Genomic DNA, 14,720 nt, shown 5'->3' with positions numbered 1-14,720 from the left:
GAAGATTGTGACATTACTTCACATGCTGGACAATTGCATACAATGAGAACTTTAATTCCAAGTCAGTCAGAAGATTCCTAATAATATACACAGTATTTAAGGATGGTCACTATTCTGAGTGAACAATTTCACCTCTGTAAATTTATTGTACAAAAATAACAGAAAGCAAATGTCAGCTGTGGTTGTGTTCCCACCTGCAGAAGGCTAGCAACCGTGAAAACGGGCAGAATCAAAGGACTGGGAATGACCACAGCAAGAGGCAGGCCTACAGGTACTGACATTTTTAGGAGTCAACTTTAATGCAGGAACTGGGAGAAAGACCCTGGTACAGAGTACTACACTGTATTTGTAACAAAATAAAAAAAAAAAGACAAAGAGCAAGAAACAAGCACAGCTTCTAAGGAAGGCTGCCTAAGCAATTGCAACTGCTTGCTCAGAGACTAGAGCCAGCTATGGAGCCACAGGATTTCCATATCCAAAGAGAGCTGTTTTTTAAAAGTGAATACTTTAAAATTTCTTTGAACCCGACAGTTATTCTGTAGTTATACACGCATGCTTTCAGGGAAGACATGGAGATCTAGGACTAACAGCTGCCACTGGGCACCTTTTCTCTATAGTGGTCAGCTTTTCCATTTGTGTCACGGACCACATCATGCTCAGCTGCCAGTCTTAAGGCCAGAGCACCGTCTCCTAAGCAAGCGCCAGCCAAGTCAATTGTGTTCCTGGCTCTTTGGCTGACATTCGCAGCCCACGGCTTTCTGAAAGGCATTATACAGCAGCACCTTGAGGTAGCTTTGAAAGCGTATCCTTCTGAGACACGCTGTGCATCACACCTGACCTCAGCTTTCTAAAACACAGGTTCCCATGCTCCCATCTTACTCAGTGACTTCTACTTGACCACCATCTTCAGGTTATTTAACTCAAAATGGCATTTAATGTGATCACGTAGGCAGGTATATTTTCTTTTTCCACCTTATTTTGAAATTCCTAAATAAACATTCTTAATTCAGTCCAATGAAGCAATTTTTCTTCAAATATGCCCTTTTGCTCTATCACCAAGGTCCCCCCTCCAAAAAAATCCCTTATGACTCATATATTCTTTTCATCTCTCCTGCTCATACAAATCATTCACATCAAAAGTTCAAATTGTCACTCAGAAGCCTACGAGACACATTTCATTTACAGTAAACCACCCTGCTCTGAACTTGTACTCTTCCGCTGTGCATCCATGACATCTTATGACATCATCGCACAGCACGTAGAGCACGTATCTCTGAGCACTTCAGAACCCGCAGACCCACTGTTCCCATGTGGCAGTGCCCAGCCTATCTGCTCATAAAGGTATAGATGAAATTAAAACATGAATGAACTCACCATGGAACTTATATAAGCCCCCTAGGTGATCCAGGAGGGTCTCCAGTGATTTGGACACTGGAAGCAACTCTAAAAATCTGTGGATTACTATATCAAATACCGGAAGGAACCGGAGGCACACATTTCCAAAGTAGATGGGCAGATAGGGGGACTGGATTGGTACAGGAGGGTCAACCTGTTCTGCCAGGCCTTCGAAATACAGCTTCTCTGGGTATTTCTGTGGGTGAGGAAACAGACATTTATAGTATCTTGGAAAAGTTTGCTTAAAGAGATACAGAAAAACTAAAAATATTTATCTTTTTTATTTTCTTTTTCAAGACAGAGTTTCTCTGTGTAGCTTTAGAGCCTGTCCTGGATCTTGCTCTGTAGACCAGGCTGGTCTCGAACTCAGAGATCCTCCTGCCTCTGACTTCCAAGGGATTAATGGTGTGTGTTACCACCATCTCACTATAATTATTAATTTTTTTTAAAAAGCAATCTTTGATTTTGGGGGGGGTGCTGGGAACTGGCATGTGCTAAGAACATGCTCCTCAAATCAGTGATAGCCCAGCTTCCCCGAGACACTATATTAATTTTACTATAGCTTTCTTCATTTTATACGGAACCTTGCCTGTTAAAAGCTCAGTTACAGTTTGTTCCTATTCATTAATGTAACTTTACAACTAATTTGTTTCCATACTGACAATAAAGAAAGAACAAAACTCTAAGAACTCTGCCTACTGAGCAGCCAACCCTCCCCAGCTGCTTTGCGGAGCCACAGCGCTGGTGCCAGTACCTTGTGGTAGCTCATGTGCTTGGTGTGCCAGTCATTCTGCAGCCAGTGCTCGGGGGAGTTTTCCTTCACAAAATCACTTACTCGATTTCGGAAGTCATTTGGTTTGAGCAGCAGCAACTGAATTATGAAATAACAAACCTGGGCTTCATTTCCTTCATGACTACGCATGGCCTTTGGAAATAAAGAGAAAAATGAAGTAAAATTGTCCTATCTGTCCAAAGGTATGGTTCTGCCATCTAGTTGGCTAAATTTTAAGACACCCCAATCCAAGTCTTCAGTAATCCTAAAGATGACCTGACCCTTTCTGCCTGTTTGTGGTTCACTCTGCCTTTGGTTAGGAATATGCACCTGAAAGTAAATATTCCCTTGACAATGTGTCATTGAGGGCAATGTGATGCCACTGTTTTCAGACAGTACTTTCCCTCTGTCACACCTTAGTCCCTCTACTACACGACAACTACCTGTGTATTTATGATTCATAGGAAGAAGTCAAAGCTAATGAACTAAGCCACTGCATATATTACCACCATGTCCTGGCTGGCCTTGGGCTCTCACTGTGGACCAGCCTGGCCATGAACTTGTAACAATTCCCCTGCATCTGTTGGTATTATAGGCATGTGCTAATGTGCCCAGCCACTACTATATTTTTTAAAAGTGTATAATTTTCCAGTCGAATTCAGTCTTTTCTTAAAATTTTGTTTGAAGGGTTAAAGAGATGGCTCAGAGTTCTGGAGCACTGGCTGCTCTTCTAGAGGATGTGGGTTCAATTCCCAGCACCTATATGGCTCTTAGAACTTTCTGTAACTCAAGCTCCAGGGATCTGATACCCTCTGTTGGCCTCCATGGGCATTGCACACATATGGTTCCCAAGCACAAAGGCAGGCAAAACACTCATACACATAAAAAATAAAAATAAACCTTAAAAGAAAAGAAAAACTTTGCTTGAAATACACTAACAGGCAAGCATTTGGAGGGTACTGGGTATAAAGGGGAAACAGTCAGAATTCTGGCTACTGAAGTTACATTAGCTGGCATGCCATAAAGAAATACAATAGCTCTTTACTCTTTCCTGACCCCAGTAGGAGCCTCTGAGAATCCACCATCTATATTTCAAGGCATCACAAGGCTAGAAAAAGCTATTTTATTCACTTCTGTACCTTTGTGAATATAATACTAAATACTGAATATATACTGAGTGAAAAAATTCAGTAATTTATTTTTCTTTAAGGAAGCCTGAATGTAGCATAAATCCAAATATTTGACGCCAAATAGAGGAAATCAGCACGAAGTCTTCCACTCACACAGTTTGATCAAAGAATGATAAGAAGGCTTAGAAAGTCATTTATTCTTACCAGGCAGAGAATTAATCTGTCCAATGTAACAATGTTATACTTCCACACCATGTCATTAAGAATTTCAATGCACTTATTGAGCTGCTGACCTCCTGCTGATGTAGAGAACTCATACACCAAGAAATCTGCAAATGTTCTCACGTGGGCTACCAGGGCCCTGGCCCCAATTCTCTCTAACACTCTACAAGACAAAGAATGAGGATTAAACTCCCCTTACATGGAGAACGCTGTTTGATTGCAGCCTAGGCTTGCAGCTTACCTATAGCCAATCTGGCTTATGTGATCTGTTTCCAGCAGCATCTTCCAGAGCAGGCAGAGGAACAGAGGAGGAAAGCCTTGCACAGAGAACTGGGTAATAATTTCATTTTCATCAGTCATTGACTTCCACTTCCTATACTCTTCTTCCACATTTTTTTTCAGATTAAAACGACTTTCCTGGGGTACATTATTTTGCTTGAAGAATGCCTAAAAAAAAAAGCAGAAGTTTATGTCACTGGATATAGTAAAAGGAACAGTGGCTATTTGGAGGTGAGAAGCCTGCTCTGCATTTGATTCTGGCATTATAAACTGAATTACCCCTGAGTAAGTCAGTAATGACGGCCTGGATGTCTACACTAGGAAATGTGCAGGCCAGCCTACTGGCAACTCAAATTTCTTTTTCTGTACTTTCTAAACAGAAATTCCAAGCAAGCTTGAATTCAAAGTCTCTTCAATCATATTTTGCTAATCTTTAAGAGAAAGGTGAGAGGGAAGAAAAAAGGAATGTGTCTCCTTCTCGGGCTATCCATTTCAGTGTCTCTATAGGGAAGACTGATTACAATAGCCCAGTGGTTCTGACTATGGTCTCCAGACCAGCAGTCCTAGCCAGTCCTCAGGCCTTGTCTGATCTACTCAGCCAGAAGCTCTAAGGTTGGGACCCAGAAATCTGCAGCTTGGGAAGCTTTGCAGAGCGATCTGATATGTGAGAACCACATAGCTTCACTAGAAGTCATGGAAAACCCACGGTCCACCATGCCATAAACTTTCTGAGACACACAAGGTACATGAGGTTTGCCTTTCTCTTTTATTATGAAGCTACAGCTATAATTTTGTTGTATGGTTAAAAAAAAAAGAACCCAACAGAGTCAATTTTACTATCTATCTATACACTTTATGAAGTTTCATTAAGGTATATTTTTCTCTATTTTAGTGATAGGAAAGAATTTTCCAGGTCATGTGTTAACTCTTGTGACATTCTAAAACTGTTCATTTTAAAAAATGAAACCATAACAATTACATTTTCAGAAACACATTTAGTCTTCAGTAGGATTAGAAACAACTCAAAAGATTTTGGAAGAAAAAGCAATTATTTTCAAAAAGGAAATAAAAGTCAATTATCTTTAGCTGTTACCAAGATTAAACTCCCTAGAAGCCACTGTGATTGAAGAAAGATTCAGTATGTATTTAATACGTAATTCAGAACCAAATTACCTGCAGAGGGGCTGGGAAACAGCTAAGAGTGTGTGAAGCCCAATTATGAGGAGTAAAATTCATGATAGTCTGAAGGATATCTTTACACCAAGTTCCCTGGATTGAATCCGATCCTGTAAAAAAATCTAAACAAACAGATGTGAGTCAGATCTCTATGACCACAAATACAAACTGCCAAAGAAAGAAAAAGCAATTGTGTATACTGAGGGGGTTTCAATTTACAGTCATTATCATTTACCTATATTTAACTCAGGACCTAAAGTTTTTTACTCTGAAAATGACTAAGAGTGACTTAGATTGTTATTTTTTTTTTATTAAAAAATACACACAGCATATAATGAAGAGACAACAAGAGACATCTGGTATGGGAGGTCCTACTGTTTATGTGTTGCTTTTATTGGTTAATGAATAAAGAAACTGCTTTGGGCCTATAGCAGAGCTATAGGGGAACAGAGCTTGGTGGAGAAAACTAAACAGAATGCTGGGAGGAAGAAGGCAGAGCCAGAGAGAAGCCATGGATCTGTGGCCAGAGTCAGACATGCTGAAACTTTACCGGTAAGACGCTGCCATGTGGTGATACATAGATTAATGGAGATAGGTTAAATTTATATGTAAGAGTTAGCCAATAAGAAGCTAGAGCTAATGGGACAAGCAGTGATTTAAATAATACAGTTTGTGTGTGATTATTTCGGGTCTAAGCTAACCAGGTGGCCGAAAACCAACAAGCGGCCCATGCCTCTTCTCCAACAGACATCTGGTACTTCTGTACTTTTAATATGGTCTTTACCGGGCCAAGAGAATGGAATTAGAAAGTCGATGTCTGAATTTGGTGACTGAAAACAACTAAATGCTCTGTCTGCCACAAGTATAAATCTCTAAATTAGAGATGTTTACTTCACAAAATAACAGTTTAGAAAAGGGTAGCTGAAAATGATGAATTTTATGTCTCTTTTTTTTAAACAATAGCTCTCAAAGTGGTCTGCTGATCAGCAGTTGCCAGTATCTGTCCTTCCTTCCATCCTTCCTTTGTTGAGACAGAGCCTTGAAATAAAGTCTACGTTGACCTCAACTTGCAATCCTCCAAGCTAGGATCACAGGTCTATGCCACTATACCTGGCCCTATTGTCCTGTCAAGGGCTGGAGGTATTTGGAGCTACTGAGATAACAATACTTAGCATTTTGTAAGAGGTGTGGTGGTGAGATGCCTGGCTCACCAAACAACTCAAAGGCACCAGACTGTGTTTGTAGACTCCTGATTTCAACAAGGACAAAGGTGCCAGTCTCAGTTAAGATGACCTCTTAATGCACTATAAGTTACAAATATTAAAGTTATCATATCAGAAAGGATTCTGAATGTTTTTATCACAAAGAACAAGCGTTCCAAAGTGCAGGGGGTCTGAAGGGAAAGCGCTCACACGACTGATTCCTGGGGTACAATCGTGCCTTCTTTAATGGAATTTCAATTTTAGGTAAAAGAGCTTCTGACAAATGCTCATAATTATGGAGAGATAAGCATTTAGCAGCTACGTCCTTGAAAATTATCAGTCAGCCTGTTGCTTTAAGAGAAACAAGTCATGATCTTTCAGGAATGATAAAGCTGCTGTTTCAGGTGAAAATTAGAAACTGGAAAAACTCATCTCCAACACAAGTCTGACTGTTTTCAAAGATGTTAAGATTTTCTTATGAAATTTATATGATACCAACAAATACAGTTTTATGAAACTATAATGAAATGTGTTGACATCTGCTAGAACTATTTAACTCAGAGAATAGTTTCCAAAGACCAACTCATAAAGGTTCACCGCACACATAATTAAAAGTGCATTCAGTGTGAGAAAGAGGTTGGAGGATCATGGTGCAGTCAAGTACGCAAAGCCCACTGACAGGGTTGGGGTTTCACACTGTGCCTCATCTTTAGATAAGTTTCCAATTCTAAACAAAGGGTACACATGGTTATCTGAAAAGTCAGCTAAGAAATCCCTTTTCTCCCTAATCTCATGTCAGTGAGAAGTCATACTGTCTTCATTTAACCAAAGCAGCATTACCATACTGCAGCAGACAAATACTACCAGAAGCAGACTGGAGAAGACACCTATGTTCCTTTACACCAGGTACTGAATGGCAATGAAAAAGAAAACATAAGCACCTCTTTTCATTAAAGTTTTGTTGTATAAAATACTTTCTCTCATAAATGTTATTTGTGCTAATATCACGTTACATGATTTTTAAATGAATTATTACTTTTAAAATTTTCCCATTTTAATTACTAGTATACTTTATCTATGTATAGACAGAAATCCATAAAAAGAGAATCTTTGGGAATTCCAAATGTTTTAAAAGCAGTTATGAAACAAAAACCCTTAGTCAGAATGATGGTGCCATGAGCTCCCATTAGTAACTGGCCTTACGGAGATCACTGGCGCCTCCTGAGTACACTCTCCCACTGTGGTCTGAGAGGAGCAGTGCTTCTTCTGTTAATGGGGCTCACGCGGTCTCTACCTGTGACGTGGGTTGCTCTGGCTAAGGTCAGGATCAGGGCTCGGTTCAGTTCTTCAGATTCTGCTGACAGCACCGTTTTGGGATCACTGAGGAATCGTGTGAACTGCGGCTGGACCTCCGAGCTTCCTAGTGCTGTGATGAGCCTTAGCGCGGTGCTCTCGACACTGGAAGCAGGATAAATGCACAGCTCAGATTTATGCAGTTGAGTCCAACTGCAGCATTATTAAAATCTAAGAACACAGAGATCAGACATTTCCTTTCTTTGATTAAAAAAAAAATATCCCTTTTTGGTGCTAAATTTACAATGAGAAACAGCTGACCTCTTTACACATTTGATGAAAGAGAGCTTATAGGCTAGATGAAAACCCTCTTAGACAAACAGCATGTCAGTAACTACATTTTTTACTAGGACACACCTGCAAGGTCAGCATTTAGGAGGCAGAGGCAGGAGGATCAGGAATTTTAACTTTGCCTTGGCTACAAAATGAATTCAAGGTCAGCTTACACTACATAAGACCCTGTGTCACCTCCATCAAATTACAGATTTCCACCTGAAATACATTTTCATTTAAATCAAAATTAAAATGACACTTTAACTGTGAATTGAAGCATATTTAAATCCAATTTCTATTAAAAACTTAGATTCCACTACTGTGCTAGAACTATAGTATCTTAGAAATAGAATTTTAATTTTATGGCAAATAAGAAAAAAAGGTGAAGGATTAAGTCCCCCACTTCAAAGCCCAGGAGTACTAACTCCACGGAAGGGCAGTCTGCAGTACTCACCACAGATGAAGCTGGTTCTGGTTGGTTTGGGCAACCGCAGCCAGCGTGTGAAGATGGCTCAGGAGCTGAACTCTGTAATGTGGCTGGATGTGGTGCATGCGGTAGCTGAACATCTCCAGAAGTGTGTGCAGAATGCCCCAGGCGTGGGACTTGAAGACAGTAGGTAAGAGTTGACCTAGAAGAACAAGAATTCCAGGCACCGGTTACTAAAAGGGACATACCTGAATATATTTAAAGAATGTCACACTCAGGCTATATGCAAAAATATGACTACAAAAACATATATACACATAGTTCTACTTGAAGGGGTAAAAAATTCAGAGCCTAAATACAAATCAGTAGCTACAAAATTCTCCATTTCACTGGGTTCCCCTAGATTGATTTCTCTCCACCCACCGGGTCCCACTCACTAGCTCCTGCAGCCACTTATGAAATAACCATTCTGAGGCTTAATATTAATTACATACCCTTTGACTTATTAGCTCAGGCATCTTATTAACTAACTCTTACATCTTAAATGAATCCACTTCTATTATTTTATATTTTAACACACGGCTTGTGGTTTGCTACCTCTTGCTTCTTGGGCAGCCAATGGCTTCTGCCTGACTCTGCCGCCTTTGTCCGTGCATTTAGTTTAGTTTTCCCGCTTGCCCTGCCACAGGCCAAAGCAGCTTCTTTATTAACCAATGGTAACAAAATACATTCACAGCATACAGAGGGGAATCCCACATCACACATTAACTTTATCTTTCCTTTCCAGAGTTTGACAAGTCAGCCTCAAGTTAATATGGAAACATAAAATGAAAGCAACAACACAAAAAAAAAACAAAACCAACTAACCAAACAAAAACATTAAAGTCTATCAAATTTCTAACTTGCCTCACTTCTCAGTTATCTTCTACAATATTTTTATAGAGTTAAGGTTTCCAACCTTTTGAGTGTGAATTCATTCCTCTCTTTTTATAGTGCTGGCAATTAAACCCAAGAGAGCTCCATGACCTAGGCTGGCAATGAACTCTTATCTCATGTAATTTTCCTGCTCACCCTCCTCACCTGAGATTACAGGTGTACACCATTGCAACTATCACAACAAAAACAGTCACTTTTTTTTTTTGTTTTTGAGACAGTTTCTCTGTGTACCTCTGGCTGTTCTAGAACTCACTATGTAGACCAGGCTGACCTTGAACCCAGAAATTAGCCTGCTTCTGCCTACCAAGGGCTAGAATTAAAGGTGTGTGCATCACCACTACTAAGCCTGATTTAATTTTTAATTGGGAGAAGATCTTCACCAACCCCGCAACTGACAAAGGTCTGATCTCCAAAATATATAAAGAACTCAAGAAACTAGACCGTAAAAGGCTAATCAACCCAATTATAAAATGGGAGACTGAGCTGAACAGAGAATTCTCAACAGAAGAAGTTCAAATGGCCAAAAGACACTTAAGGTCATGCTCAACTTCCTTAGCGATCAGGGAAATGCAAATCAAGACAACTTTAAGATACCATCTTACACCTGTCAGAATAGCTAAAATCAAAAACACCAATGATAACCTTTGCTGGAGAGGTTGTGGAGAAAGGGGTACACTCATCCATTGCTGGTGGGAATGCAAACTTGTGCAACCACTTTGGAAAGCAGTGTGGCAGTTTCTCAGGAAATTCGGGATCAACCTACCCCTGGACCCAGCAATACCACGATTGGGAATATAGCCAAGAGATGCCCTATCATACAACAAAAGTATATGCTCAACTATGTTCATAGCAGCATTGTTTGTAATAGCCAGAACCTGGAAACAACCTAGATGCCCTTCAATGGAAGAATGAATGAAGAAAGTATGGAATATATACATATTAGAGTACTACTCAGCAGTAAAAAACAATGACTTCTTGAATTTTGCATGCAAATGGATGGAAATAGAAAACACTATCCTGAGTGAGGTAAGCCAGACCCAAAAAGACGAACAAGGGATGTACTCACTCATATTTGATTTCTAGCCATAAATAAAGGACATTGAGCCTATAATTCGTGATCCTAGAGAAGCTAAATAAGAAGGTGAACCCAAAGAAAAACATATAGGCATCCTCCTGAATATTAACCTTCATCAGGCGATGAAAGGAGACAGAGACAGAGACCCACATTGGAGTACTGGACTTAAATCTCAAGGTCCAAATCAGGAGAAGGAGAGAGAATGAGCAAGGAACTCAGGACCGCGAGGGGTGCACCCACACACTGAGACAATGAGAATGTTCTGTCGGGAACTCACCAAGGCCAGCTGGCCTGGGTCTGAAAAAGCATGGGATAAAACCGGACTCGCTGAACATAGCGGACAATGAGGACTACTGAGAACTCAAGAACAATGGCAATGGGTTTTTGATCCTACTGCACGTACTGGCTTGGTGGGAGCCTAGGCAGTTTGGATGCTCACCTTACTAGACCTGGATGGAGGTGGGTGGTCCTTGGACTTCCCACAGGGCAGGGAACCCTGATTGCTCTTAGGGCTGACGAGGGAGGGGGACTTGATTGGGGGAGGGGGAGGGAAATAGGAGGTGGTGGCGGGGAGGAGAGGCAGAAAGCTTTAATAAATAAATAGATTAATTAAAAAAAAAAAAAAGGCCAGGCATGGTGGTACTCACCTGCAATTCCCACACTTGGGAGGTAGAGGCAAGAATCGAGAGCCAGAGCCAGGCTCACCTACATAAAAAGTGAGAGGCTAGCTTCAACTGTACTATGTACAAGACACTGTCTCAAAAAGGCCAAAAACTAGACCAAAACAAAAAAGATAATATCTTTCCTTGTTCATTCTTTCCTCCATCCAAATAAAATTGGATTTACTTCTGAATAAAGAGTTAGTACAGTTAGAATCCAAACTTCTGGGGACGAACCACAAAAATGTGCAGTTAGAAAGCACCTATCATTTACAACTGCTAATACTAACACTGTCTTCCATCCCTACTGCCAGACTCTGCACTCATCTCACTCAGCACTGCGGCCTCTGGAATTCATTTACATGGCAGAGGCCCCTGTCCTCTCAGGGCATCTAAGCACCTAGCACATCACCGTTTTCCTGCCATGCTACTTCCAAACAAGCTTCCATCCCGACAGACATACAGAAGCTGACCGGCTGGCTCTCATCATCCGCCACAGAGCCTCTCCCGTTCGCTTGCTTTACTCCCTGTCCCCTGCCTCAGCAGGCTGGCCTCGTCAATGAGCTGCTCACTGCTGTATCCTCGGCACTTGGAATAGTACTCCTTGAATTAATGAATGTTTATTAATTGATTAATGAATAATCATTAGAAACAGCAGTGAAGTTTGTCTTACTGATAAATCCTTTGATGCCCAATGACTCTATTTCCATGTAGACCAGCAAACGACTGTAAGTTTCCACCAGAGCTGGAGCTAATGCAACACTGGATTTTGCATGAGCAAGTTTTATCACTCTAGTTGCAATGCTGTGTATAAGGCTGAGGAGAAAAAAAGAGCAAAATGAAAAATCCGTGTCTATATAAACACAGGAGATATTCTATTCAGCGGCAACTTAAAAGTAAACTTATCAACTTATAAATCTGAAGTGAAATGGTTCCAATGGACTCGGGCACTCAACTACATGATAGTAATGTAACGGTGGAAATGAACCGTGGCTTCTAGGATGCTGTAGGGCCGGGGGTGTAGCAGTTCCAGTACACACAGGGACCCTTCTGCTCAGTGAAGAGCAGCCTCCCTGAACAAGACATAAGAGCACGCTTGAGTGCTGCTAACCGGTTTCTCCTCTCAAATAGGTAACTAGATGTCGTGAGGAATAAGAAAACCTTAATGGCAAAATAAATTATTGCTAAGATCCAAGTGCTTGGTTCGGACAGGGCTTTGCTCAAATTTGTCGCATATGAAAGTAAAGTAACATATGGTCTAAAATGTTTATCATTTGAGAGAAAAAAGCATGGCTTTTGTAGAGCTGACATGCAGACATGTTTCTTTGGACTATATATAGTGTTGTCTTAGGTTTGCACCAATACTTAAAAATTGAGAGAACAGAAATTTCTGGATTGCTTAGTCCTTCTCAAAAAAATCATTTTGAAAACCTACATTAGGCAGCGTTCTAGTACCCATGCTAGCTAAACTGTCAGCTCTAATGAAACCCCACTGCTGTCTTGCTTGCCTCCACACACTCCTGCGTCTATATGCACTAAAACCTGCTTCTCACCATGCTGTGCCAGGCTTCACTACAGTCCCAGACTGGCGGCTCTGGACACTTGAGTTCTAGTGCCAACAGAACTTTGTTTGTTTCTAGGAAACAAGTACAACTCTCAAAGTGTCCCTGTGTATAATAACTCAATATGGTAAAAGCCTAACATTTTAAATTCCAGGACTCAGCAAGTCTCCTTTCTGAAAACTGTTATATTAAAAAAAAAGTAAGAAAAATCGAAAGCAAATGTACCTACAGATGGTACAATGACTATTATGAAGGCAATCACCATCAACTTTTCCTTGATATGAAGATACTACCAAAACTTCAATGCCCAGCAACATAGAGTGGCTGCTTACAGCCTCATAAGAAATTGATGTAGTAATCCAAGTGTTTTGGGGAAGAATCACATGAAAAGGTGTTTATTATAGGAAAAAAAATCAAGATAAACAGCACATTTTTGAGAACAACATATATAATAAATTCACAGATGTATTTATTGAAAAAAAGATGGAAAACAGTTTTCCATGCTCATCTATTAGGAAAAGGTTAAGGTCATCTACTTCATGCTCCTCTGTGTAGTCTATAACTTCTGTAGTTAACAGCATTCATTTTTGTGAAGAGAGATATTTCTTAAATGCATTGACCATTCACATATATGTGCGCATATACACTTATAAGTATATAAAAAGTTAATACCAACCACATTTTTATCAATTCCCAGATATGGGACCAAATAAATAAAATAGACACACCTCATCTTGGCATGAACTGTCAGAGAGTCCAGGAGATTCATTGGTAAGGGGGTTATAGATGCGGAAGCCAAGCAGCTCGTTCCCGGGAGAGGTACTCTCATAATTCCATTTCCATAGATAGTTTCTACTAGTGCTCCCATGGGTAGTGTAAAACACTCGGAATTTGTGGAATACGCATTACACAACAGGGCAATCTTATAGTCATTCATCTGTAAACTTTTATTTCTCAGACTCTGCTGAAGGAACCTAAAATATCACATTTATTGAATAAAAAAAACACAAATAACATCCATGAAGCTAACTTGCATGTTAAAAATTTCAATCATATGCAGTTACTAATATTGTCTTTATTCTTACAGATACTACAGTTTATGGTGTGATACAGAGTGATTTTGCATATTAATGACTGGATAATATTGCAGATTAAACTTCATCCTAATTTAACAATTAATTTGTCAAAACATTGTGCATAATGCACTATATTAGGCAAAGTTTCAGAGAATAAAGAAATAACTCACAAATTAATGAAAAAGATTTCGGGGGCTGGAGAGATGGCTCAGAGGTTAAGAGCACTGACTGCTCTTCCAGAGGTCCTGAGTTCAATTCCCAGCAACCACATGGTGGCTCACAGCCATCTATAATGAGATCTGGTGCCCTTTTCTGGCATGCAAGCATACATGGAATGTTGTATACATAATAAACAAATAAATACATCTTAAAAAAAAAGATTTCTATTCTATTTTCTTATCTGCTGAAATATAACAAGTACCTTTATTTACTATTGGCTTTTTATAAAATAGAAGCCAGATGGACCATGGATCTGAGCATGGTGCAGGCTCCTATGCAGAGATCTGGCAGTTCTGGAAAGGAGAAAGTTCAGCCATCCCTAAAATCCCTTGACTGAAGCTCAATTCTGCCTAAACAGGGCATTTCCTCTGAGTCGTCATGGCTTTGGAACACGGCAGCCACATCGGGCCACTCACCTTGCCCATCCCAGGGAGAAAGATGCCTAAATCAGATCATGCTCAAATCATGAGCCCTTGGGAAATCATGAAATATTTTCATGTTGATAAAAGAAACGTTAAGTTACTATTTTAAAGTGTAAAAACAAAAGTCAGTCTTGAAGATCAGAAAAATACCTAGTAACATAATCAGACTCAATCAGGTTGTTTTCTGATGCTGCCTTAGCCAATTTCCGCCTTCTGGGTGGTAGGGGTGATATCAACACCACAGGAATAGTAAACTCAATGATGGTCTACAAGCCATTGTTAATGAACACTGCAATCAATCTGGTCTGCAAGGCACTACTAACGAAATAAAGCCCCAAGTAAGAAACAACTTACTCATGGTGAAGCTTCAGGGAATGTGGAATTGGGATCTGGAGCTTGGAATTGTCATTTTGAGCTTTTCTATTAAGATGAATCCAAATACACGTCATTGCAAAGGCATGCGTTGACTGGGGCTTGTTAATATCAGGAACTGGAATACACTGGAAAATAATAATTAGTTTCCAAATGAATGAGAACCAAAT

At 40.1% G+C, this 14,720-nt stretch overlaps 1 protein-coding gene across 3 annotated transcripts in view; it reads right to left on the bottom strand.

The window, feature by feature from the left end:
• Med23 (mediator complex subunit 23) overlaps nucleotides 1-14,720 on the bottom strand; it is a 46,447-nt gene that overhangs the window by 10,699 nt on the left and 21,028 nt on the right. For all 3 annotated transcript variants that reach the window (XR_009056082.1, XM_057756066.1, XM_057756076.1), the window contains 10 exons: nucleotides 14,533-14,678; nucleotides 13,190-13,435; nucleotides 11,573-11,715; nucleotides 8,257-8,431; nucleotides 7,471-7,634; nucleotides 4,972-5,096; nucleotides 3,761-3,966; nucleotides 3,502-3,682; nucleotides 2,150-2,320; nucleotides 1,375-1,591 (listed from right to left, as the gene is read on the bottom strand). Coding sequence is in view for 2 of the 3 variants with exons in the window: in XM_057756066.1 (XP_057612049.1) it covers nucleotides 1,375-1,591; nucleotides 2,150-2,320; nucleotides 3,502-3,682; nucleotides 3,761-3,966; nucleotides 4,972-5,096; nucleotides 7,471-7,634; nucleotides 8,257-8,431; nucleotides 11,573-11,715; nucleotides 13,190-13,435; nucleotides 14,533-14,678 (1,774 nt within the window). In the remaining variant the exon portion in view is untranslated. The remainder of the gene's footprint in view (nucleotides 1-1,374; nucleotides 1,592-2,149; nucleotides 2,321-3,501; nucleotides 3,683-3,760; nucleotides 3,967-4,971; nucleotides 5,097-7,470; nucleotides 7,635-8,256; nucleotides 8,432-11,572; nucleotides 11,716-13,189; nucleotides 13,436-14,532; nucleotides 14,679-14,720) is intronic.

The sequence above is a fragment of the Chionomys nivalis genome, chromosome 2 (assembly GCF_950005125.1).
Source record: "Chionomys nivalis chromosome 2, mChiNiv1.1, whole genome shotgun sequence".
Taxonomy (NCBI): Eukaryota; Metazoa; Chordata; class Mammalia; order Rodentia; family Cricetidae; genus Chionomys; species Chionomys nivalis.
This window is presented reverse-complemented; position numbering and strand designations above follow the sequence as displayed.